The sequence below is a fragment of the Pogoniulus pusillus genome, chromosome 25 (assembly GCF_015220805.1).
Source record: "Pogoniulus pusillus isolate bPogPus1 chromosome 25, bPogPus1.pri, whole genome shotgun sequence".
Classification (NCBI taxonomy): Eukaryota; Metazoa; Chordata; class Aves; order Piciformes; family Lybiidae; genus Pogoniulus; species Pogoniulus pusillus.
In genome coordinates, this window is record NC_087288.1 from 19,438,086 (window position 1) to 19,460,944 (window position 22,859).

Consider the following 22,859-nt stretch of genomic DNA (forward strand, 5'->3'; position numbering starts at 1 on the left):
GCTCTTTTCAGTGGTGCCCAGTGACAGGACAAGGGGCAAAAAGGTGCAAACAGGAGGTTTCACTTCAACTTAAGGAAAATCTTTCCTTTGAGGGTGCCAGAGCCCTGCAGGAGGCTGCTCAGAGAGAAACCCAGGAACACCAACCATAGCAACAAAAACTCTTTTCACAGGGCTGAGACTGCTGCAATGTGCTGACTTAATAGCAGAAACATCCCTCTAAGCAACAGAAAAGCAGTTGGTTGATAAGGGCTTGCATGTAGCTTATTCTGATGCCTGCACAGGGAACAATATAGTTTCAGGTATGTCTCAGACCAAGATGCTGTCACAAACTGAACAGCTCTGTGTGCTTGCAGAAGACAAACAGCTGTGCCAGGTGAAGAAAGCTCTCACACCACGGACAGAGGTGGCCCTCACAGGGGGCAGCAGAGCACCCACTACTGATGCCAATCACAGAACCTTTCTGTTTGGAAAAGACTGTGGTTATTCAAATCCAACCATTATCGAGCTCTGCCGAGGCTGATGCTGAACCACGGTCCTCAGCACCACATCTCTGCTTCTTTGAAACACCTCCAGGGATGAGGACTCAACCACCTCCCTGGGGAGCCTGTTCCAGTCTTTGAGAACCCTTTCAGTGAAGAAGTTTCTTCTCATCATTAACCTAAACCTCCTTTGGTGCAACCTGAGGCCACCTCCTCTCACCCTACCACTTGTTACTAGAGAGAAGAGCTTGGAGGAGAAGAGTCTGCCAGGCCAGGTCTGCCAGGCATAAAATTTGTCTTCTAGGTGCAGGAACTCACAGTGTACGGATGACCAGAGGAGAGAGAGATCTTCTACCCCCTAGCACAGTCTTCTTCAACCTGAGACTTGTGAACACTTAGGGGTCTGTAAGCTACACTGACAGGGACCCCAAAATCTGTTAACAAAGAAATGAAGGCATTCCATAAGAAGCTGCAAAGCATGGAGCTACCAAGGTGTCCTTCTCTTCCACAGCTGGCCATAACCATGAAAATACCCACAAACAAAACCAAGTTTCAGCTGCCAGCTAAGCTGCTAATAGAATGAAATGTTGTTTCTGGTCCATCATAACTTGGTTTGTTTCTTTTTTAAAGCCAGTGCAAGCTGGAAGGAGGCTGCACTTTGGAAATGTCATAATGAAACCATGGGCTGAGAATGACTTGGCATCTTTCTGCTTTAGGATAAACTCCATCTGCACTGTGAGGGCAGCGAAGCAATACAGCCATAGCACAGTGATGGCTGAAGGGTTATCATTTCCCTGCCATCACTTGGAAGCTCACAGAATGGTTTGTGTTGGAAGATCATCTAGTTCCAACCCCTCTGCCATGGGCAGGGACAACTTCCACTAGATCAGGTTGCCCAAGACCTTGTCCAATCTGGCCTTGAGCACCTCCAGGGAGGGGGCAATCAACAACCTCCCTGGGCAACCTGTTCCAGTGTCTCACCATCCTCACTGGAAAGAATTTCTTCCTAATCTCCAGTCTAAATCTCCCCTCTTCCAGTTTAAAGCCATTGCCCCTTGTCCCATCACTACAAGTCCTTGTTAGAAGTCCCTCCTCAGTTTTCTTTTAGTCCCCCTCCAGGTACCAAAAGGCCACAATAAGATTTCAAGCAAAGCCCAGGGATCAGTGCCGGGCCCAATCCTGTTCAGCATCTTTATTGATGATCTGGAGCAGGGGATTGAGTCCAGCAGTTTGCAGATGACACCAAGCTAGGAGCAGCTGTGGAGCTGTTGGAGGGTAGCAGAGCCCTGCAGAGGGACCTGGCCAGGCAGGAGGGGTGGGCAGAGGCCAATGGGATGAGATTGAACAAGGCCAAGTGTAGGGTTCTGCACTTTGGCCACAACAACCCCAAGCAGTGCTACAGGCTAGGGACTGAGTGGCTGAGAGCAGCCAGCAAGAAAGGGACCTGGGGGTGCTGGTGGATAGTAGCTGAAGATGAGCCAGCAGTGTGCCCAGGTGGCCAAGACAGCCAATGGCATCCTGGCCTGCATCAGGAACAGTGTGGCCAATAGGACGAGGGAGGTTCTTCTGCCCCTGTGCTCAGCACTGCTCAGGTCACACCTTGAGTGCTGTGTCCAGTTCTGGGCTCCTCAATTCAAGAGAGATGTTGAGGTGCTGGAAGGTGTCCAGAGAAGGGCAACAAAGCTGGTGAGGGGCCTGGAACACAAACCCTATGAGGAGAGACTGAGGGAGCTGGGGGTGTGCAGCCTGCAGAAGGGGTGACCTCCTGAAGGGAGGCTGTAGCCAGGTGGGGTTGGGCTCTTCTGCCAGGCAACCACCAATAGAACAAGGGGACACAGTCTCAAGCTGTGCCAGGGCAGGTCTAGGCTGGATGTTAGGAGGAAGTTGTTGTCAGAGAGAGTGATTGGCATTGGAATGGGCTGCCCAGGGAGGTGGTGGAGTCACTGTCCCTGGAGGTGTTCAGGAAAAGCCTGGATGAGGCACTTAGTGCCATGGTCTGGTTGACTGGCTAGGGCTGGGTGCTAGGTTGGACTGGATGAGCTTGGAGGTCGCTTCCAACCCACTTGATTCTATGATTCTATGACAGGCTGAAAGAGTTGAGTCTCTTCAGCTTGTAGAAGAGAAGCTGCAGGGAGAGCTTATAGCTACATTTCAATGTGAAGGGGACCTACGGGAAGGCTGGGGAGGAACTGTCCAGAAGGGCAATGGCCTAAAACTGGAGCACAGTAGATTTAGGTTGGATTTTAGGAGGAAGCTCTTCTCAATAAGAGTGGTGAGATACTGCAAGAGGTTACACAGAGAGGTGGTTGAGGCCCCACCCCTTCAGATATTCAAGATCAAACTTGATTGGGCCCTGAGCAACCTGATTTAGTTGAATGTGTCTCTGCTTACTGCAGGGGGTTTGGACAAGATGACTTTTGAAGGTCTCTTCCAATCCAATACAATCTGAGATCCTGTGACTTGGTGACCATAATGGTAGAAGCTCTTACTGGTTTAGGGTTTAATGATTATCCTAATGTGCTATTAGTTTAATGAGTGTGTAAGCAAGCTGATAGACAAGAAGTACCAAGTCTTTACCCCAGATATATTTACTCCCTTCCCTCCTTTTGTGCTCTGAAAGGCCAAGATAGGAATTACAGAATCATAGCATGCTAGGGGTTGGAAGAGACCTCCAGAGATCACCTAGTCCAACCCCTCTGCTAAAATAGGTTCCCCTAGAGCAGGTCATACAGGAATGCATGCAGGTAGGTTTTGAATGTTCTCCAGAGAAGACTCCACAGCCTCTCTTGGCAGACTACTCCAATGCTCCAGCATCCTCAATGGGAAGCAGTTTCTCCTTAAGTTCAAATGGAACCTCCTGTGTTCCAGTTTGTGCCTGTTGCCCCTTGTCCTATCACTGGGCATCACTGTAAAGAGCCCAGTCCCACCCTCATGGCCTCCATCCTTTAGCTATTGATAAGCATTCATAACACTCCCTCCCAGTTTGATTTTTCCAGCCTAAACAGCTCCATGTTTCTCAGTCTCTCCTCTAATCCTCACATCATCCTCATGGCCCTCTGTTGGGCTCTCTCTAGTAATTTCTTGAACTGGGGAGCCCAAAATTGGACACAACATTCCGAGTGTGGCTTCCACACCTGGGTAAAGTAGAAGGGGAGGGGAACCTCTCTCAACCTGCTGATGACACTGTTCTTAATGCTCCCAGGAATACCCTTGGGCTTCCTGGCCCCAAGAGTACGTTGCTGGCTCACAGTGAACTTGTTTTCCACCAGCTCTCCCAGGTCCTTCTCTGCAGACCTGCTTTCCAGCAGGACAAGCCCTAACCTACCTGGTGAAAGGGGCATCCCTCCCCAGGTGCAGGACTCTACACTTACTCTTGCTGAACTTGAAGAGGTTCAGCTTCTCCATCCTGTTCATGTCTGGATGAGTGGCAGCACAGCCTGAAGCAGTGTCAGCCCCTCCTCCCAGGGTAGTAGCATCAGCAAACTTGCTGAGGGTACACTTGTTCCTTCATCCAGGTTGCTGATGAAGATGTTGAAGACTGGACCTGGTCCTGACCCCTGAAGAACACCACTAGCTCACAGGCCTCCAACTAGACCCTGCATTATTGATCACAGCCCTCTGCACTCTAATTCAGCCCATTCTCAATTCACCTCACTGCACAGTCATCTGGCCCACACTTCCTAAGCTTACCTATAAAGTTGGTCTGGGAGACAGTAGCAAAAGCAATGTCTTGGAGGTCCCTTGGTGTATAGCACATGGTGGAACAAAGGTAAAGAAAAGGTGAAGCCAGTAACCCTCAACAAAGAAAACCATGAATCTCTGGCTCCTGTAGCAGCAACTTAGGCTTCCCATCCAGTTCAGGAAAGGGAATTAGCAGAAGTGCTATGTCAGGAGTAACTTCCCCTGGCTCACTCACTGCTTCACACATGCTTTGCTCCAGCTGTCAGGCAATTTGTACCTGCCAGCAGGTTACACATTTCCAGTTCTAGATAGGTGTCAGGGTTGAAAGCACTCCACAGGGTCACAGAATCACAGAGTCATTTTGGTTGGAAAGGACCTTTCAAATCAGCAAGTCCACCACTATCTAACTCTACCAAGGCTGGTGCTAAGCCACATCCCTCAGCACCACATCTCTGCACCTTTCTAACACCTTCAGGCCTGGAATGTTCACAGAGTTGTTGTAACCCAAGTGCAGGACCTGGCACTTGACCTTGATGAATCTCACAATTGACCTCAGCCCATCAATCCAGCCTGATGGTGCAGAGCTGGGCACAATGCTCAATAGAGGTAGATAGGGCAACCACCAGAGATGGACAATGCCACAGGGCACACAGAGGGTCCCAGAGCATCTGGCTACTTGTGCACAAGATGGTCAGACAAGAGGAGGATCTCAGCAGAGCCACCAGCGGAGAAGGAAATGTGATGCAATGAGAGGAAGAGCCCAGCCCCTCTGGACAGAGACAGATGAAGAACAGCAAAGTCAGTTCATGGTGCAACAGTCTGCAGATCCACTGTAAAAGACTGTAAGAGCTGAGAGCAAGTAAGTGAGCAAACTAAGTGGCAGAACACCACTCCAGTAGGTAAAGGATCAAAGTGGAGCTGAGAAATAGGACAGCAGCAACCTGTAGGACCCAGGAGGTCCAACAGGAGAAATTAGAGTATATATAAGAGTAAGCATATGTTTTTAAAACAAAGCAAGCCAAGGAGATGGCAGCCACATTAATCATAGAATCATTTAAGTTGGAAAAGAGCTCTGAGATCAAGAGCAACCATTCTCTCACTCTACCAAGACTGGTGCAAAGTCATGTCCCTCAGCACCACATCTCGGTGCCCTTGAAACACCTCCAGGGATGGGGATTCAATCATCTCCTTTCACCTTTCAGTGAAGTGAAAGCACAGGCAGAGAGAGAAGGTGAAAAATTATGACACATGGAGGAGAAGTTGGACTTGCTTTCAGAAAATGTTCCCTTGAACTGAGAATGTGGAGATGTCCAACCCATTAGTTGTACTGCAGGTGTGAGGACAGATAGCTGCAGGACCTGGATTTCCCCATCTCAACCTCGCACCTCCAAAATCAGAGGAAGGCAGTGTCTTACCCTGGCGCTGTGCCTGCTCACAGAGCAGGTGACACACTGACCTGCAGAGAGCCAGGTCTCCTCTGCTGCCAGCAGGAAACATGAGCAAGCAGAGGCTGGGCTGCAGGTATGTCCCCTGCTTCCACCTTCATAACGACCATTCGGTCACAGAGGTGCTCTTGAGTTTGGTTTCCTGATTTCAGTCAGCTTTGGAGCATGCCCTTCATGTAGTTATTTCATTTCCCAAGCTGCTGGAAAACCACTTCCTTTTGCAGGCAAAGCAGTCTCCTGCTGTTTCCTTGCAAGACCGTAGCACAGTCTGCCCCAGCAAGGATAGTGCCACAGTCCTTGCACTAAGGTCTTGAGAATACAGCTCTTCTCCACCCACCTGCAGCCTTGTTCTGCCTAGCTTAGCTCTAACAGCGATGTTTCTGATTGACCAGGTGACCACAGCTAATTATTTTAAGCCTCTTTATTTTTTCATGCTACAATCATGGGGTTCCAACCCTAACACAATGAGCTAGTATAAAAAAATACAGGGCTGGTATAATAAGAGGCCTCCAGAAGCGGAAGCACAGATTGCAGTCAGGAGAACAGACATGGGACAAGAAGAGATGAAGCACAGTCTGCCACTGGTGGCCCCACCCTATGAATGATCAGCAAAACAAATTCAGACCTGACATGGGATGAAAACAGTGTCAGTGGTAACCAACAGGACCTCTTTCTTTCTTTTTCTGTGCCAGTTACATCCTGACTAATAAGATAAGAACGTTAAGGGTTCAACTGTAGAGTCGTAGGATCAGTTTGTGTCACGGAGGGGACTCTCAGCACCTATGCTGGATTTGGCAGAGGGGAGAAGTTAATTGGGGTGAGATAATATTATATAAAAATATAGATTTATTAAACCCAATATTCTGAACTCTGCCACCCCCAACCACTGTATATTCATATTAATATTCATTTACACAGTTATGAAAACAATCTAGGATAAATTCTGTACAGGAACTTATTAATAACTAGCAAACTGTAAACAGAGAGAGGAGTCTTCCCCGCGGCTCAATGCCGCTCGGGGTCTCTATGCTATTTGCCCAGCAGAGAGGGCTGAATCTGATTCTGCTCTAAGGCAGAGGCAACAGATATTACACAGGTATTAAAGCTTCTACTCACAACTCTTATTAATCAATAATCACCCTCCAGGCTATGTCACAGCCTGTGCCTAGTGTCCAGACTTCAGGGGATGTCTCTGCCCATGGACTTTGAGGCTGGAATCCTCCCGGCTTGAGGGGAAAGGATGCATCTTCCCAGTCTGTGGGTAAATAGTGGTCTCTGATCTTTTCTCCTGGCAAGGATGCGATCTCTGCCCTTGTGCTGTTGGCTCCTTTGGATGCTGCATCCAGGAATTCTCAGCTGGCAGGATCTCAGGAGCAGGAAGAGTCCCATGCTGTCTTAGCACGATCTTCACGGCTTCCAGGCCGTGTGTGCAGACAATCCAGGGTCTGCTTCCTGGTTATCTCAGTGACAGTGGCACCTACCAGGCAATGATAGGCAGCAGGCATGCAGGATGTGCACGGCTGCTGGGACTCTGAGCTCCGTAGGTAAAGGCAATACAGGATCTGGTCCTGGTAACACTGCAGCGTGCAGATGTGCACAGCTGGCTGGGAGGCTATAGGCTCCTCATGTATATATTATAGGCAGGCTGAAATGAGCTCTGCAACTAAGGTACACAGGCAGGTGAGCCGTGATTGAGGCTCCGAGTGTGAGCAATGGCGTCCGAGCCAGGGTCAGAGCGGCTGAGCTGCAAGTGGGGGTCAGAGCTGAGCACGTTGCTTACCTGTGCACCCCTATTTATTGACTGTGGGCTGAGATTAATGGCCTCTTTGGCCACTAGAATGACCAATCAGGTTGGCAGTCAGCCAAACCTTACCATAATAGGCAGAAGCTCTTGCCTGGACTTCCCCAAATATGAGGATCACATGGGCTTACCCCAGGGAGACACGAGCTGGGTGTGTGGGGCTTACACAGCCTGTTTACAACCAGGGGTCCTGGCAGACAAACATGTCCAGGCATGCACAGGCATAAATAAGCCTCTTTTTGCGCCCACAGGCCCTCCACAACAGTTTGGTTGGAAAAGCCCTCTAAGCTCATCCAGTCCAACCATCAACCTAAGACCACCACTGTGGCCATTAAGCCATGTCCCAAACTGCCATGTCCACACGTTTCTTGAATGCCTTCATGGATGGTGACTTCACCACCTCCCTGAGCAGCCTGTTCCAATGCCTGACCACTCTTTTCATAAAGAAACTCTTCCTCATGTCTGACCTAAACCTCCCCAGCACAAATCCAGACAATTTCCTCTTGTTCTATCACCTGGTACTAGGTAGAAGAGACCAACCCCCACCTCACTCCAATCTCCTTTCAGGAAGTTGTAGAGAGCAATGAGATCTCCCCTCAGCCTCCTCTTCTCCAGACTGAACCCCAGTCCCCTCAGATGCTTCTCACCAGACCTGTTCTCCAGACCCTTCTCCAGACATGCTTCAGTACCTCAATGTCTCTCTTGTAGTGAGGGCCCCAAAACGGAACCCAGGATTTGAGGTGTGACCTCACCAATGATGAGTAAAGGGGCACAACCATTTCCCTACTCCTGCTGGCCACACTACTCCTGTTGACCTTCTTGGCCACTTAAGTGCACTGCTGGCTCATGTTCAGCTGGCTGTCAAACAGCATCCCCAGGTCCTTTACTTACACCAAGAAGAAAATCTTCTCTCTCTGCATAAGGTGGGCTTCCTTTTTATTTGCCCAGCAACAAAACTTTCAGTGTTAGCACTGTTCTGTTCTAGAGACTCATCACCCTTCACGCAGGCATCTCATCTGCATCACTTCTAAGCACAAGCCCTGCGAGGCTGTGCCTCCAGCAGAGCCAGCAGGCCACTGCTCAAGCCAGGACCTCTGTTTAATCTCACAGATGCAGCACTTCTCTCCCTATCTTTATGACTCTGTTCAGAAACTAGCAGACCATATTTCTCCCAGATCCCTGCCCAGATACAGCAGTGCCTGTGTTTCCAAACCTCATTATTCAGTGTCTGGAAGAAAGACTCCTTTAACACCCATCACCAACACATGGCACTTTCTCTGGCACATTTTAGGGGTGCCTGGCAGAAACCTTTTGCCAAGCAGCCCTGAGGCTGGCTTTCACCACGGCAAGACAGCTTGCAGCTTCCTAAACAGATGAAGCCAGCTCTTTTTACACCCCAAAACGCCAAGACCTTCTTTGGAAAGCAGCCCTTGGCAAAGTGTATCTAGACATTTTTAGAAGACACCAAGCTGAGTGGTGGTGTCAGCATGCCAGAGGGACAGGGTGTCATCCAGAGACACCTGGACAAGCTGGAGGGATGGGTCTGGGGAACCTCATCAGGCTCAACAGCAAGGGCAGGGTCCTGCACCTGGATTGGAACAATCCTCACTATCAGTACAGGCTAAGGGATGAGGAGATAGAAAGCAGCCTTGCAGAAAAGGACTTGGGAGTGATGATGGAGAAGTTGCACATGAACAGACAGTTTGAGCTTGCAACCCAGAAGGCCAATGGCATCCTGGACTGCATCAAAAGCAGCGTTGCAAACAGATCCAGAGAGGTGATTCTGTCACTTTGCTCTACTGAGACCTCACCTGGAGTACTACATCCAGCTCTGGAGTCCTCAGAACGGGAAGGACGAGGGCCATGAAAATGATCAGGGGATTGGAACACCTCTGCTACCAAGACAGGCTGAGGGAGCTGGGGTTATTCAGCCTGGAGGAGACTCCAGAGATACCTCATAATGGCCTTTCTGCATCTGAGGGGGCATACAAGAAAGCTGGGGAGAGACTTCTGACAAAGGCTTGTAGTGATAGTTTGAGAGGGAATGGCTTTGAGCTGGAAGAGGGGAGATTTAGACTGGAGATTAGGAAGAAACAGTGAGGGTGGTGAGACAGTGGAGCAGGTTGCCCAGGAGGTAGTTGAGGCCCCATCCCTGGAGATATTCAAGGTGAGGCTCAACAGGACTCTAGTCAACCTGATCTAGTTGAGGATGACCCTGCTGACTGCAGAGAGGGTTGGAACAGATGACCTTTAGAGACCTCTTCTAACCCAAACCATTTAATGGTTTTCCTAATGCCTTCTGTACTGTCTCTGGGTTTTACCAGTGGCTGTTTAACAGGCTTAACTCAAGCTATGTTCTCTGCTGCCTCATCACTACCTGAATATTTCTTGCAGTGGCCAGGTTCTCTTCCTGGAACCATACTTTGGATCAGGCTGGATCTATTAGTAAACTCAGGGCAAATGGCCCACACAGGTGAGCATAAATCCCAGCACCAAACTCTCACACCCCAGCACCTAACCCTCAATCCTTATACCAGGTCCTGGCACCAAACCAAACCCCAAAGAGATAGAGGCTTCTCTCAACCCAGCATCCTCATACCTCACCCCATAACTGTTGCTCTATATGAATTACTGTGGAGCAGCAGAGTTCAAAGCTGGCCTTGCCCACTTGTCATCACAACATAATGGACACTGTTCTTTGGGATGCAAGTTCAAGTGCCCTGGGACATAATAAGTCTTCCAATCCTTCTTTTCTCCCTCCATTTCCCTCACTTCTTCCTAAAGAGGAAACCAAAAGGAATTTTTTTTTAGGAACTTTTTTTCCTTTGAGAATAGCTGAAAGAAATATCAGCTCAGCAAGATGATTTTTGGCTTTCAATTCAATTGCTAAGCCAAGCACAAGTGTCCAGCTTTCATGCAGACATCCTGAACCCAAGGTGGAAAAAAAATAGCCCTTGTGGCCTTTTTCAGGTGAGAAATTGAAAAGTCCCTGAAAAAGCCTTCAATGGGGGAAGATGAAAGCTCAGGCAAGATTTACTTGCAACTTCTAATTAGGAAGGCAACATTAGAAAGAAGGGAAAGAGTTTGCTGGCCATCAGAAACACTGCACTGTACAGCCTGCTAAGACTCCACATGGCTACCAGCTGCTTTCAATAGTTTCAACTGTTTCAGCTCTAGCTGAGGAACAACCATTCACTGGCTTCTGATGTGGCTAACAAAAATCCATAGAGCCACAGAATGGGTTGGGTTGGAAGAAACCTTACAGATCATCTAGTTTCAACCCCCTAACATGGGCAGGGACACCTTCCACCAGACCAGGTTGCTCAAGGCCTCATCCAACCAGGCCTTGAAGACCTCCAGAGAAGGGGCAGCCATGACCTCCCTGGGCAACCTGTGCCAGTGTCTCACCACCTTCACTCTAAAGAATTTGTTCTTAATCTCCAATCTAAATCTCCCCTCCTCCAGCTTCAATCCATTCCCCCTCAGCCTATCTCTACAACTCTTCGGTAAAAGTCCCTCCCCAGCTCTCTTGTAGGGCCCCTTCAGATACTGGAAAGCTGCTCTAAGGTCTCCCCAGAGTCTTCTCTTCTCCAAGCTGAACAGCCCCAACTCTGAGCCTGTCCCCACAGGGACAGTGCCCCAACCCTCTGATGATCTTCGTGGCCCTCCTCTGGACCCAAACATTACTCTCCCAACTGCCTAGAACCCTATGAAAAGCTACCTAGGTACCTAAGTTCTGCTGCTCAGCTTCTGCTTTCCTCTGCACACTTTGCACTTTGAACAATCCCTCTGCACATAACCATTTTCTTATCAGAGGGAGCTCCTCAGAAAATTGAAACTCTTCCACTGGGTTCCTTTGCAGAAACAGGTTAGCTAATGGGTGCTGCTGCTCACTTCGTTGAGCCAACTTGTGTCCAGGTGGCCAAGATGGTCAACAGCAGCCTGGCCTGGATCAGGAGTGGTGTGATCAGCAGAGCTAGAGAAGTGACTGTCCCTGGTGAGGACACACCTTGAGTACTTGGCTTAGTTTTGCACCCTTCACTACAAGAAGGACACTGAGATGCTGAAGCAGGCTCAAAGAAGGAGAATGAAGGAAGCTGCTGAAGGGTCTAGAGAACAAGTCTCATGAGGAGCAGCTGAAGGCAGTGGCATTATTTAGTCTGCAGAAGAGCAGACTGAGGGGAGACCTTCTTGCTCTCTACAACTCCCTGAAAGCAGGTTAGAGCCAGGTGGACGTTGGTCTCTGCTCCCTAGTAATAAGCAATAGGACAACAAGAGGAACTGGCCCCAGGTTGCATCAGGGGAGGTTTAGGTTGTAGATAAGAAGAAACACCTCCACTGAAAGGGTTCTCAAACCCAGGACTGGGTTCCTGGGGAGTTGGATGAACTTCCATCTCTGGAGGGGTTTCAAAGTGGCAGAGATGTGGTGCTGAGGGAGTTGTTTTAGCAACAGCCTTTGTAGAGTTAGAGAATGGTTGAACTGAAATGATTCTAGGGCTCTTCACACAGCTCCCTTTGGTGACATCCATAGGATTTTGCAGCGCTAGGAAAACCCAACTGACAGGCTGATAAAACGGAGGGACTGTGGTCAACAAACACCAGAGAGAATAAATAAGCCCACGTGCTCAGGGGCAATTCTGACATAACTTTATCTGCTGCCTTTAACACTCCCTGTTGCTGAGTTTACAGAAGCTGCAACCTACCAGCTCCGGCTACCAGCTCTGCCTGCACATGGCAATATAGCAGCCCTTAAAACCCAGGCTCAGCAGCACACTTGGGAACAACTCTGCAGGCTTTCAAGGCTCCTGGGCCCTGACAACACCCACAGAGCAGAACAAAACACTTCTGCAGTAAATTCAGCTGACTACTCACAAGCAGCCCTCTTCCGTGGGTTACCTGCTACCTTCCCTGCTCTCCCACCTGTCTTGGCTTTGAGTGGGCAGAATCTACTTCAGCCCTTCCCACGGGAGCCAAATGAAGATGCCCCACGCTGGACTGGAAGTTCAACTGGAAATGCTGTTTACAAATGCACACAGAAATACAAACCACACTAATTCAAGTGCCTCCTTGGCCTGGTTCTCCAGACCTCTGCCTGTCACCATCTCAATAGGACACAACCTTCCAAAGCCTCCCTGCAAGCAGGCCTATATCCCAGGCCTCAAAGCACCCCCAGCCTATACCTCCCTACCCAGGCCCCAACCACGCTGTACAAATGAGCCAGGTGGCCCAAGGCCAAAAAGCCTCAAGTCCCCTGTAAATACCAGAGAGATACCAGCTCAGCACACTGGTGGAAGAGAGAGAAAAGGGCAGAACAGACAACAATGTCACTGTATATAGGGGAGATGCAGGGGGGAACAACAAAAGATTACACTTTGCAGTGTCTGCCTCCCTGCACCTACCTGCTCCTTGGAGGACTTCTCCACAGCTCCTAAGACATCCAGTCTTAAAACCTACCACACTTCCAATGGCTTAGTCCCTGGAGAGACAGACCTCTTGATAAGAGACTGGAGAGATCTGCCCCACTTCGCTGACTGTAGCCACAAAAATCCAGGAGGGCTGCAGGCCGTAACCAGGAGATATCTGAAAGTTGGCTGAACTTTTACTTCATAAAAATGAAACCCTGTGCATGGGGGAGGGTGCAAAAAGCACAAGAGGGGCACTGGAAGTTGTTTTTTTCTTCCTCTTTCACAGCTGGAAAGCCAGAACAAAACTCAGCAGTGAAAACAAAAATCAGCTCAGCTTGCAAGGCAGCAGCAATCACCATTCAAGCCGAACTGAGACATCTCACCCACAGCTTTGTGTGGCTTTGCCAACAAGGTGCTTGGATTCCTCTCCTAGCATAGAGGACTCGAGCTCAGCTGCACTAACACAACCCACCCTGCTGACAAGCATGCAGAGAGATGCAAGCTGACTGATGGCACAGCCCCACCAGCTCTTTGCCTGCGGCAAGCTAAGCAGTCAGTGGGGCTGCAGAGGGAACCGGAGGCTCTTCTTTCTCCCAGTGAGGAGCACTCTGGGACAGCACTTTCCAGGGTAGCTGTGTTTCTTGCCAATGCATGCTGGTGAGGAAAGCAGCCCTGCAGAAAAGGACCTGGGGGTGCTGGTTGATGAGAAGCTGGGCATGAGCCAACACTGTGCACTTGCAGCCCAGAAGGCCAATGGCATCCTGGCCTGCACCAGAAGTGTGGCCAGCAGATTGAGAGAGGTGAGTCTGCCACTCTGCTCTGCCCTGGTGTGACCTCACCAGGAGCTGTGTGTCCAGCTCTAGGACTCTCAACACAAGCAGGACGTGGGCCTGCTAGAGAGGGTCCAGAAGAGAGCCACGAGGATGATCAGAGAGGTGGAATCTCCTACAATGACAGGCTGAGAGAGTTAAGGTTGTTCAGCCTGGGGAAGGCCCTGGGGAGAACTTACAGCTGCATTTCAGTACCTGAAGCAGACCTATGGTACAGCTGGGAAGGGCCTGTTTACAAGAGCCTGTAGTGATACAACAAGGAGCAGTGGTCTGAAACTAGAGCAGAGCAGATTTAGATTGGACATAGGGAGGAAACTCTTTACATTGAGGGTGGTGAAATACTGGAGCAGGTTTCAGGGAGATGTCGTTGAGGCCACATTCCTGGAGACACCCAAGGTCAAATCTGATGGGACCCTGTGCAACCTGATCTAGTTGGAGATGTCCATGTTCACTGCAGGGGGATTGGACAAGATGACCTTCAAGAGTCCCTTTCAACTCAATGCAGTCTGTGCTTTTGTGATTGAGGCTTTTCCCTTCCTCAGGGAGGATGATGCCTGTTCCAACCCTTTTCCTGCACAGTCACTTGCTTCCTCTGCAGGCTGTGATGGGAACGGGGCCAGGACTCAGCTGTTTTCTTGCCCCTGACAGCTGCCTAGAGGAGAAGAGAGAGCACCCATGCCAGCAAACACATCTTTCCTTGTGCCACCCAGGGCTTATCTAGGAGGAGAAGCTCTCAGCAGCAAGCCTTGCAAAGCAGATACCAAAAACTAGTGCCTTGTATTTCTCTGTACATAAACCCTGGACACCTCCCAGCTGAGATTCCAGGACCTTTCTCAAAGCGAATCTATAAGGCAGTGGCCACACTAAAGTCTTCACCTTCCTAGAGCACAACTTCAAGGCTGCTGTCGCATTAGCAGCACAACCAGATGCTAGGGGAAAGGGCACATCTCCCAGAGTTTGGGTCCTCCTGTTAGCCAGCATCCCTCTCATGGCCTCTGCACTGGGGCTGTCCTGCAGAGGCCACAGGGATCTCAGATGGTGACTCAGCTAGCATCACAGCTTCTGGGCCACCCTTTTTTTCACATGTGCTTCTCAGGAAAACTTCAAGCTAAAACATCATGCTACTACTGGAGGCAGTGGTTTCAAACTAGAGAAGAGTAGATTTAAGTTGGACTTAGGAACAAGTTCTTTACCATGAGGGTAGTGGAACACTGGAATGGGTTTCCTAGTAAGGTAGTCAAGGCCCCATCCTTGGAGATATTCAAGGTCAGGCTTGACAGGGCTCTGGGCAACCTGATCTAGTTGAGGATGCCCCTGCTGACTGACCTTTGGAGGTCCCTTACAGCCCAGACCATTCTGTGATTCTACAAGAAGTTTTTGACTGAGCTTAGCCTCCAAGGAAGGTCAGTGCCAACACACCTTGGAAAACCTTTCTGCCCCATTAAAAACCTTTAAAAATGCAGGCCAAAGATCCCAGAAAAAGCAAAACTTTTGATTCCTTGTGCACCCACCCATATAATATAGCTGTTGCCAGCAAAGCTATTCTTGACTTAATGAGATAAGCAGAGAACTAAGTGACCCATTCACCCTGTCATGGGACCAAAGTCTCTTGAGAATCTGTCACTCAATGCAGTCACCTCTCACCGACAGTTGCAGGGAGCTGAGCAGGAGCACAGCTCTCAAACACAAACAGAAGTTTGAAAATAGAGGTTATCAAGGTTATCTTTCACCTTGATGTCCTTTCTGGTTGCCACTTACTGCCCCTTTGTGCAGCCTTACAAAGGTAAATTCAGGTTTGGGATGTCTGTTCCTTGCCTTCAGGGTGTAGCAATCACAGATCCACAGGCTGAAAATAAGCTTTCTTCCAAACATTTTCTCAAGGCCAAAAAAAACCCCAAACCAGTTCTCTTGCTGTTTGGAAGTGTCTTCTCATCTCTCCAGAGACCACAAAAAGATGGTTTGAGAGTTTGGAACAGCTCAGCACATTTCAAGTAGCACAATCTAAGGGGGAGGCTAGAGTTATGTTGACTGAAGCTATCTGATAACGCGTGCTCTCCTTCTGAGGTTAACCAGAGCACAATCCCCACCTCTGACCTATCCTCAGGTTCACACATGGGGCAGGAATCATAGAATGGTTTGAGTCAGAAGAGACCTTAAAGATCATCTAGTTCTAAGCCCCTGCCATCAGCAGCAACACCTTCCACTAGTGCAGGTTGCTCGAGACCTGTACAGCCTGGCCTTGAACACTTCAGAAGGAAGGATCCACAACCTCCCTGGGCAACCTGTTCCAGTGTCTCACTAATTCCTCCTAACATCCAGTATACATCTCCTCTCCTCCAGCTTCCAAGCCCTTGTAAAAAGTCCCTCCCCAGCTTTGATGCAGACCCCCGTCAGGTACTGGAAGGCTTCTACAAGGTGTCCTTTGAATCTTCTCTTCTCCAGGCTGAACAGCCCAAACTCTCCCAACCTGTCCCTGCAGGGGAGGTGCTCCAACCCTCTGATCATCTTCATGGCCTCCTCCAGACCCAACAGTTCAACTTCCTTCTGTTTGGATTGTGACAGGGCCCCAGAGCTGGATGCAGTACTCCCCATCAGAGCAGAGGAGAGGGGCAGAATCACTTCCCTTGTCCTGCTAGTCATACTTCTTCTGATGCAGCCCAGCACACAGTTGCCTTTTGGGCTGTAAGTGCACAATGCCAGTTCACATTGAGTTTTTGGTCAACCAACACCCCCAAGTCCTTCACCCTCAAGACTTCTCTCAAGCCACTCCTCTCCTAGCCTGTTCTTCTGCTTGGAAGAGTGAATAGAGTGCTAGAAGCACATGCAACACCCCAAGCTCTGAGAGAATTTTGATTCCTCTCCTTTTCTACCACTAGAATGGCAAAAGGCAAAACTCAAAGCATTTAGCCAAGCCATCAGGTTGTTACAGCATGTTTATATCATAATGTGCTACACAGCCTGTCAAATAGCAATCCCCAGATAATCCACTTCTTCTACAGCTTTTAGGTCAGATTGTGCTGATTTCTGCTGCATGGGGCACCAACTTCTCAAAGCTATTTATATACTCACACCTCCCTGCTGGCCAGCTTTGTCACTTCAAAGAATAACATTTGCAGGAGCTCTAATAAATGCTGGAGATGAACCAGACCATCAGAATCTATTTCAACTCGAGGAGCTCCAGGAATCTCCTTATTGGCAAAGAGACAGAAAACCTTTGGTAAGAGCCAGAGGCCAGGACCTCCTACATCTCTTGTTTTCTAATCCAGCAGATCAAACACCTGGCTCCCTGAAATACAGCAGATCTAGCATCTGGCTGCCTAAAATATGCAGGGAAGAACATAAAAGTGTGGGAAACCTTTAACTCTCACTAGAAAGACAGATGACCTAAAAGGCATTTTTGCAGGCAGGCCTGTCTCCTACATGAGGCCACAGAGCAGGGGGAAGAGAAACGTGCTTGGAAATTACTGGAGTCTAACTAAACCTGCCAATTACAGCAGGAATTACTACTCAGTATCACACAGAGCAGTTGCTCAATCTGCAAGGAGGATGGGAAACAGGGACACGGAGAGTTTCAAATCCCCTCCAGGCAGGGCTATTGACCAACAACAGATCAGTTTCCACTATGCTCAGCACTGGCCAAGCCACACCTTGAGTACTGGGTTCACTACAAGAAAGGCATTGAGGTGCTGGAGCATATCCAGAGAAGGGCAATGAAGATGGTGAAGAGTCTGGAGAAGAAGTCTGGTGAGGAGCAGCTAAGGGAACTCAGGTTGCTTATTCTGGAGAAAAGGAGGCTGAGGGGAGACCTCATTGCTCTCTACAACTCCCTAAAAAAGAGGTTGTAGCCAGGTGGGTATCAGTGTCTTCTCCATAGTAACAAACGCGGAATGCGAGAAAATGGCATCGCATTTTGCACCAGAGGAGATTTAGGTTGGGTATTAGATGAAACTTCTTTGCTGGAAGGGTTCTCAAACACTGCAACAGACTCCCCAGCGAGGTGGCTGAATCCTCATCCCTGGAGGAGTTTCAAAGACGCAGAGATGTGTTGCTGAGGAACATGGTTTAGCACTAGACTTGCTAAAGTTAGATAACAGTTGGGCTCAATGATCTTCAAAGTCTTTTCTAACTGAAATATGATTCTATGATGATGAAACCAGAACCCAGCTGCAGCACAGCATCTGCATGCTCTGTGTGCTGGAGCACCTTAGAAGAAAGCAGTTTCAAAGAGGTCTGCAGCTCTTCTTCCTGACCCACCAAGCATCATAGAGCATCATGAGAAAGTGCCATACCTGTATGTGACATACACTTCAGTGCCAGGCTCATCTCTCTCCCAGATCAAAGCCACTCTGTTTGGAGACTTGTTGACGTGTTGATCCAAGCAATTTACTGTTAAGAAAACAGATTTCAATGAAGCCTGCTCATGTGCAAGGTGCTCTGCAAACTTGGCTTGCTCAAGCTGACCACTTGGCTGGGGGCAGAGTGGCTGGAAAGTTGCCCAGCAGAAAAAGACCTGAGGGTGGTGCTTGACAGCAAGCTGAACATGAGCCAGCAGTGTGCTCAGGTGGCCAAGAAAGCCACCAGCATCCTGGCATGGATCAGGATTAGTGTGGCCAGCAGGAACAGGGAAGTGATTGTGCCCCTGTACTCAAAACTGGTGAGGCCACACCTCGAAACTAGGTTCAGTTTTGGGGCCCTCCTTACAAGAAGGACACTGAGGTGATGAAGCAGGTCCAGAGAATGGCGACAAAGCTGAGCTGGTGAAGGGTCTGGAGAACAGCTCTGGTAAGGACCAGCTGAGGGAATTGGGGTGATTAGTCTGCTGAAGAGGAGGCTGAGGGAAGAGCTCATTGTTCTCTACAACTCCCTGAAAGAAGGCTGCAGTGAAGTGGGGGTTGGTCTCTTCTCCCCAGCAGCAGGTGGTAGAATGAGAGGAAATGGCCTGAAATTGTGCAGGGAAGGTTGGATATGAGAAAAAAATTTCTTCCCTGCAAGAGTGGTCAGGCATTGGAACAGGCTGCCCAGGGAGGTGATAGAGTCACCATCCCTGGAGGTGTTCAAAAAACAAGTCAATGTGGCACTTCAGGACACAGTTTAATGGCCATGGTGGCCTTAGGTTGGTGGTTGGACTCGATCTTAGAGGTGATTTCCAACCAAAGCAACTGTATGATTCTAAGTGTAACAGTAAGCTAGCATATGATGAACCATCATTTGCTGCCCAAGCAGCCACATGCTTATAGCCCTGGCAGTGACAGCTTTTGGAGCACTGACAAAGCTGCCCTTTGCCATATCTGTAGTATGCAAATACTACAGATAGTCTACACTTAATTGCTACAGCTGCCTTAGATATGGCATCCCCAGGAGAGCTGTCAGACAATTTAGCTCAGCTAAGCTGTGCTGGCTATGTTTAAACCGGCCCAAACCTCTCCCCTATTCCCAGCAACACTAAGACAAGATGTTCTTTTGATGGTTTTGCTCCCCAGAGCAGCATTTCACTTCACACATGTGACAGAGTTGCACTTAGCACTGCACCATTTGAATTTTCTAATTAAAACTCACATGAAACATTTTTATTACAGGGTATGTTAGAAGAGCTGAGCCTCAGATAACTGAAAATATCCAGAACTATAGAATCTAAGGTACATTCAGAGTGCAGAGACCTCAAGTCTGTGCAGAACACCTCAGCTGCCATTATGCAGCAAGTGCAGGGCAAACAGGTGTTCAGGAAATAGCCTCAAGTTGCAGCAGGGCAAGTCTAAGTTGGAAATTAGAAGAAACTTCTTCACTGAAAGGGTTCTTAAACTCTGGAACAGAGTCCTCAAGTTGATGATTGAATCCCCATCTCAAAAGATGTTTAAAAGATGCAGAGATGTGGTGCTGAGGGACATGGTTTTGCATGTAGTTACCTAATGGTTAGACTTGGTGATCTGGAAGGTCTTTTCCAACCAAAACCATTCTGTGATTCTACCTACACATTACCAGACACCTGGGAACATGTCTCAAGCTGCAAACAACACCTGCCAAAACATAAGGGATTCAATATTACCCCCTGGAGGTGACCTGCAACAATTTGTGGTAGAGTAAACCATACCTATGCAGGATGCCCAAGTTAACCTAGGGAAGCACCCACCATGAAGAACCTTAGAGCAGCCACCCAAGAAACCTGCCTGATGGTTATACATTAACCTTGTGAAGGATTAAATCCCAGTCTAATCTACATTTATTTCACTATTATCTTCTAGATAATAGACTTCAATGGCCAACTATGAAACAAGAGTTGCATAACTCAGAGAGCACCCTTAAAAACATAATGAGTTTCAGATCATATTTCCAGGAAATGTTAGCAATACTCATGGGACAGAGCTTCAGTTTGCTAGAGAAGTGCAATGAAAGCTGCCTTTTTCTGTCCCAGTTTGTGGCATATAAGGACACTGCAGACTTGGGAGTGAGCCCAGGCTCACCACCAAGGCATAAATCATTCCTAGGGTGGGGAAATGAGCCCCTAAAGGTCCACAGAGTGGGAAATCCATCAAAAGTCCACACATTTCAGGGAGAGCACCTGTCAGTCTCAAAAGCATGAAAAAGCACTCTTCAGCTGTTTGAAGTCTTTTGTTTTTAAATGTATATTCCTGCAGCAATACTACAAAAAAATCCAGGAGTTAAAGCTACTTCTTATTCTCCTGACACAACACAGGAGAAGTGAGAACACCTTAAGCAATCAACACATGGCTTTGCACTCCATCCATACTTAATGTGATCTGCTGTGCCTTGTTCCGTGACCCTCAGCTATTCCCACCTCCCAGCTGACTGCAGCAACACCCTCACATATTGTGCCACACTACAGTAAATCACATTAATGGGGATCCACTGCTCAAGCAGCACTTCTTACTCGTGAGCAGGCTTTAGAGGGAATTTCTAGTGCAGGAAGCCCCAGCTGAGCCAAGTGAGAGCTTTAGCTCCTTGCTGAGTAAGAACCAGGAGGTGAACCAGGGCCAGATGCTGTAATTTCCCTCCTGATCTGAGGCTCACAAGAGCCTTTTGCTCATTTTCCAAAATAGAATTTAGTAACCTTCCTCTTACTACTCACAGAATCACAGAACATTAGGGGTTAGAAGGGACTTGAAAGATCATCCAGTCCAGCTCCCCTGCCAGAGCAGGATCACCTATAGCAGGTCACACAGGAATGCATCCAGGTGTGTTTTCAATGTCTCCAGAGAAGGAGACACCACAGCCTCTCTGGGCTCCAGTGTTTTGTCACCTTCACAGTGAAAAAGTTTTCCCTATGTTCACATGGAACCTCCCCCTGCTCCAGCTTGCACCCACTGCCCTTCATCCTATCCTTGGGCATCTCTGAGCAGAGCCTGGGTCCATTCTCCCGACACTGCCCTTCACATCTTTATAACATGAACGAGGTCACCCCTCAGTCTCCTCTTCTCCAAGATAAAGACACTCAGCTCCCTCAGCCTCTCCTCATACAGGAGATGTTCCATCCCCTTCAGCATATTTGTGGCTCTGTGCTGGACTCTACTGTATCCTACAAATTTCTCCATATGCTTTCTTGCTTCCTCAACAATGCCTGGAAATGGTTCATTTCAGTAGGACACACTCACAGAAGGGTAGGGCTTGGAAGGGACCTCCAGAGACCATCTAATCCTACTCTCCTGCTAAGGCAGCTTCACCTACGTCAGGTGGCACAGGAATGCATCCAGGTGGGTTTTGAAAGGCTCCAGAGGAGGCTCCACAACCTCTCTGGGCAGCCTAGTCCAGCACTCACACATCCTCAGACTGAAAAGGTGTTTCTTTGTTTACATGGAACCTCCTGTGCTGTACTTTGTGTCTGTTGTCCCTTGTCCTGTCACTGGACACCACTGCAAAGAGTCTGGCTCAACCTTCCTGACCTCCACCATTTAGCTATTGACCAGTGTTCATGAGATGCCCCCTCAGTCTCCTCTTCTGCAGGCTAAACAGCCCCAGCTCTCTCAGCCTTTCCTCGTGAGAGAGATGCCCCAGGCCCCTCAGCATCTTTGTGGCCCTCCATTGAATTCTCTCCAGTAGTTCCCCATCTCTCTTAAACTGGAGAACCCAGAATTGGACACTGTACACCTGTCTCCCCAGGGCAGAGTAGAGAGGGGGACAAGCTCCTTTGGCCTGCTGGCCACACTCTTCTCATTGCATTCCAGAACACCACTGGCCTTCTTAGCCACTAGTGCACATTGCTGGCTCATGGCAATCTTGTCCACCAGCACTCCCAAGTCCTTCTCCCACAGAGATGCTTTCCAGCAGGTCAACCTATACTGATATATGGGGTTGTTTTTGTAGGACTCTATACTTGCCCTGGTGAAGTTCATGAGGTTGCCCTCTGCCAACTCTCCAGCCTGTCCTTGCCCCTGAGAATCCAGTGTCCCAGTTGGAAGTGCAGTATTTTGTCAGTTATTCTCCTGAACAGAAGTCACAGTGGAATAAACCCAGAAGTGCTGAACCTCATAATTCTCCCCCACATCCAACCACAAGGTCTCTCCAAGGAAAAAAAAACAGTTATAGGGACAAAACCAGATCCTCCTAACAGAGGCCACTTAGCTGTGGCTGAGTAACACTTTCACTGTGCTTTAGAAGGACAAAACCAGCAACAGCAAATCTGTTTGATTCTGTGCATCCATATTTCAGTGGTATATTTCTTTTTACCTATGCAAAGAAAACTAAGAGGCATTTAAAGCCTCCTGAAGAACCAGACCAAGATATGATCTAAAACTCAAGCCAAGCAATATCTGGTCCATGTGCTGATCTCACCCTACAGAGGAAAGAAACAGATCCCTGAAGGTCTCTGTGTTCAACCAAGAAACTCCTCTCAACAGGAATAAATGAAGACAGAAGGCCAGCTAAAATCCCTCATTGCTGGGTGCTGGAAGCAGAGGTGTACACACACCTTCATTCCCTTGGGATCCACTGCTGGCCAGTGTCTCCTGGGTGGAGATGCTCCCTGGTGTTCTCTGGAAGACCTGAAAAGAGTTTGCTCTTGCAGTGAAAGGTGGCCAGGGATGCTACAGTATCTGCACTACCAATGAGTTGAGCACAATCCCAGGAATGGGAAATGGAAGAAACAAAGTACAGCAGCCTTCCAGTACCTGAAAGGAGCCCTCCAGAAAGATGAGGAGGGACTTTTGACAAGGGCTTGTAGTTATAGGACATGAGGGAATGGCCTTGAGCTGGAAGAGGGGAGATTT

The 22,859-nt window shown here is 48.8% G+C and overlaps 1 protein-coding gene across 1 annotated transcript in view; it reads right to left on the reverse strand.

The window, feature by feature from the left end:
* Nucleotides 1–22,859, reverse strand: part of ACSS1 (acyl-CoA synthetase short chain family member 1) — a 60,036-nt gene that overhangs the window by 32,899 nt on the left and 4,278 nt on the right. The window contains exon 2 of the mRNA XM_064164081.1: nucleotides 17,931–18,027. Within this exon, the coding sequence (XP_064020151.1) occupies nucleotides 17,931–18,027 (97 nt within the window). The remainder of the gene's footprint in view (nucleotides 1–17,930; nucleotides 18,028–22,859) is intronic.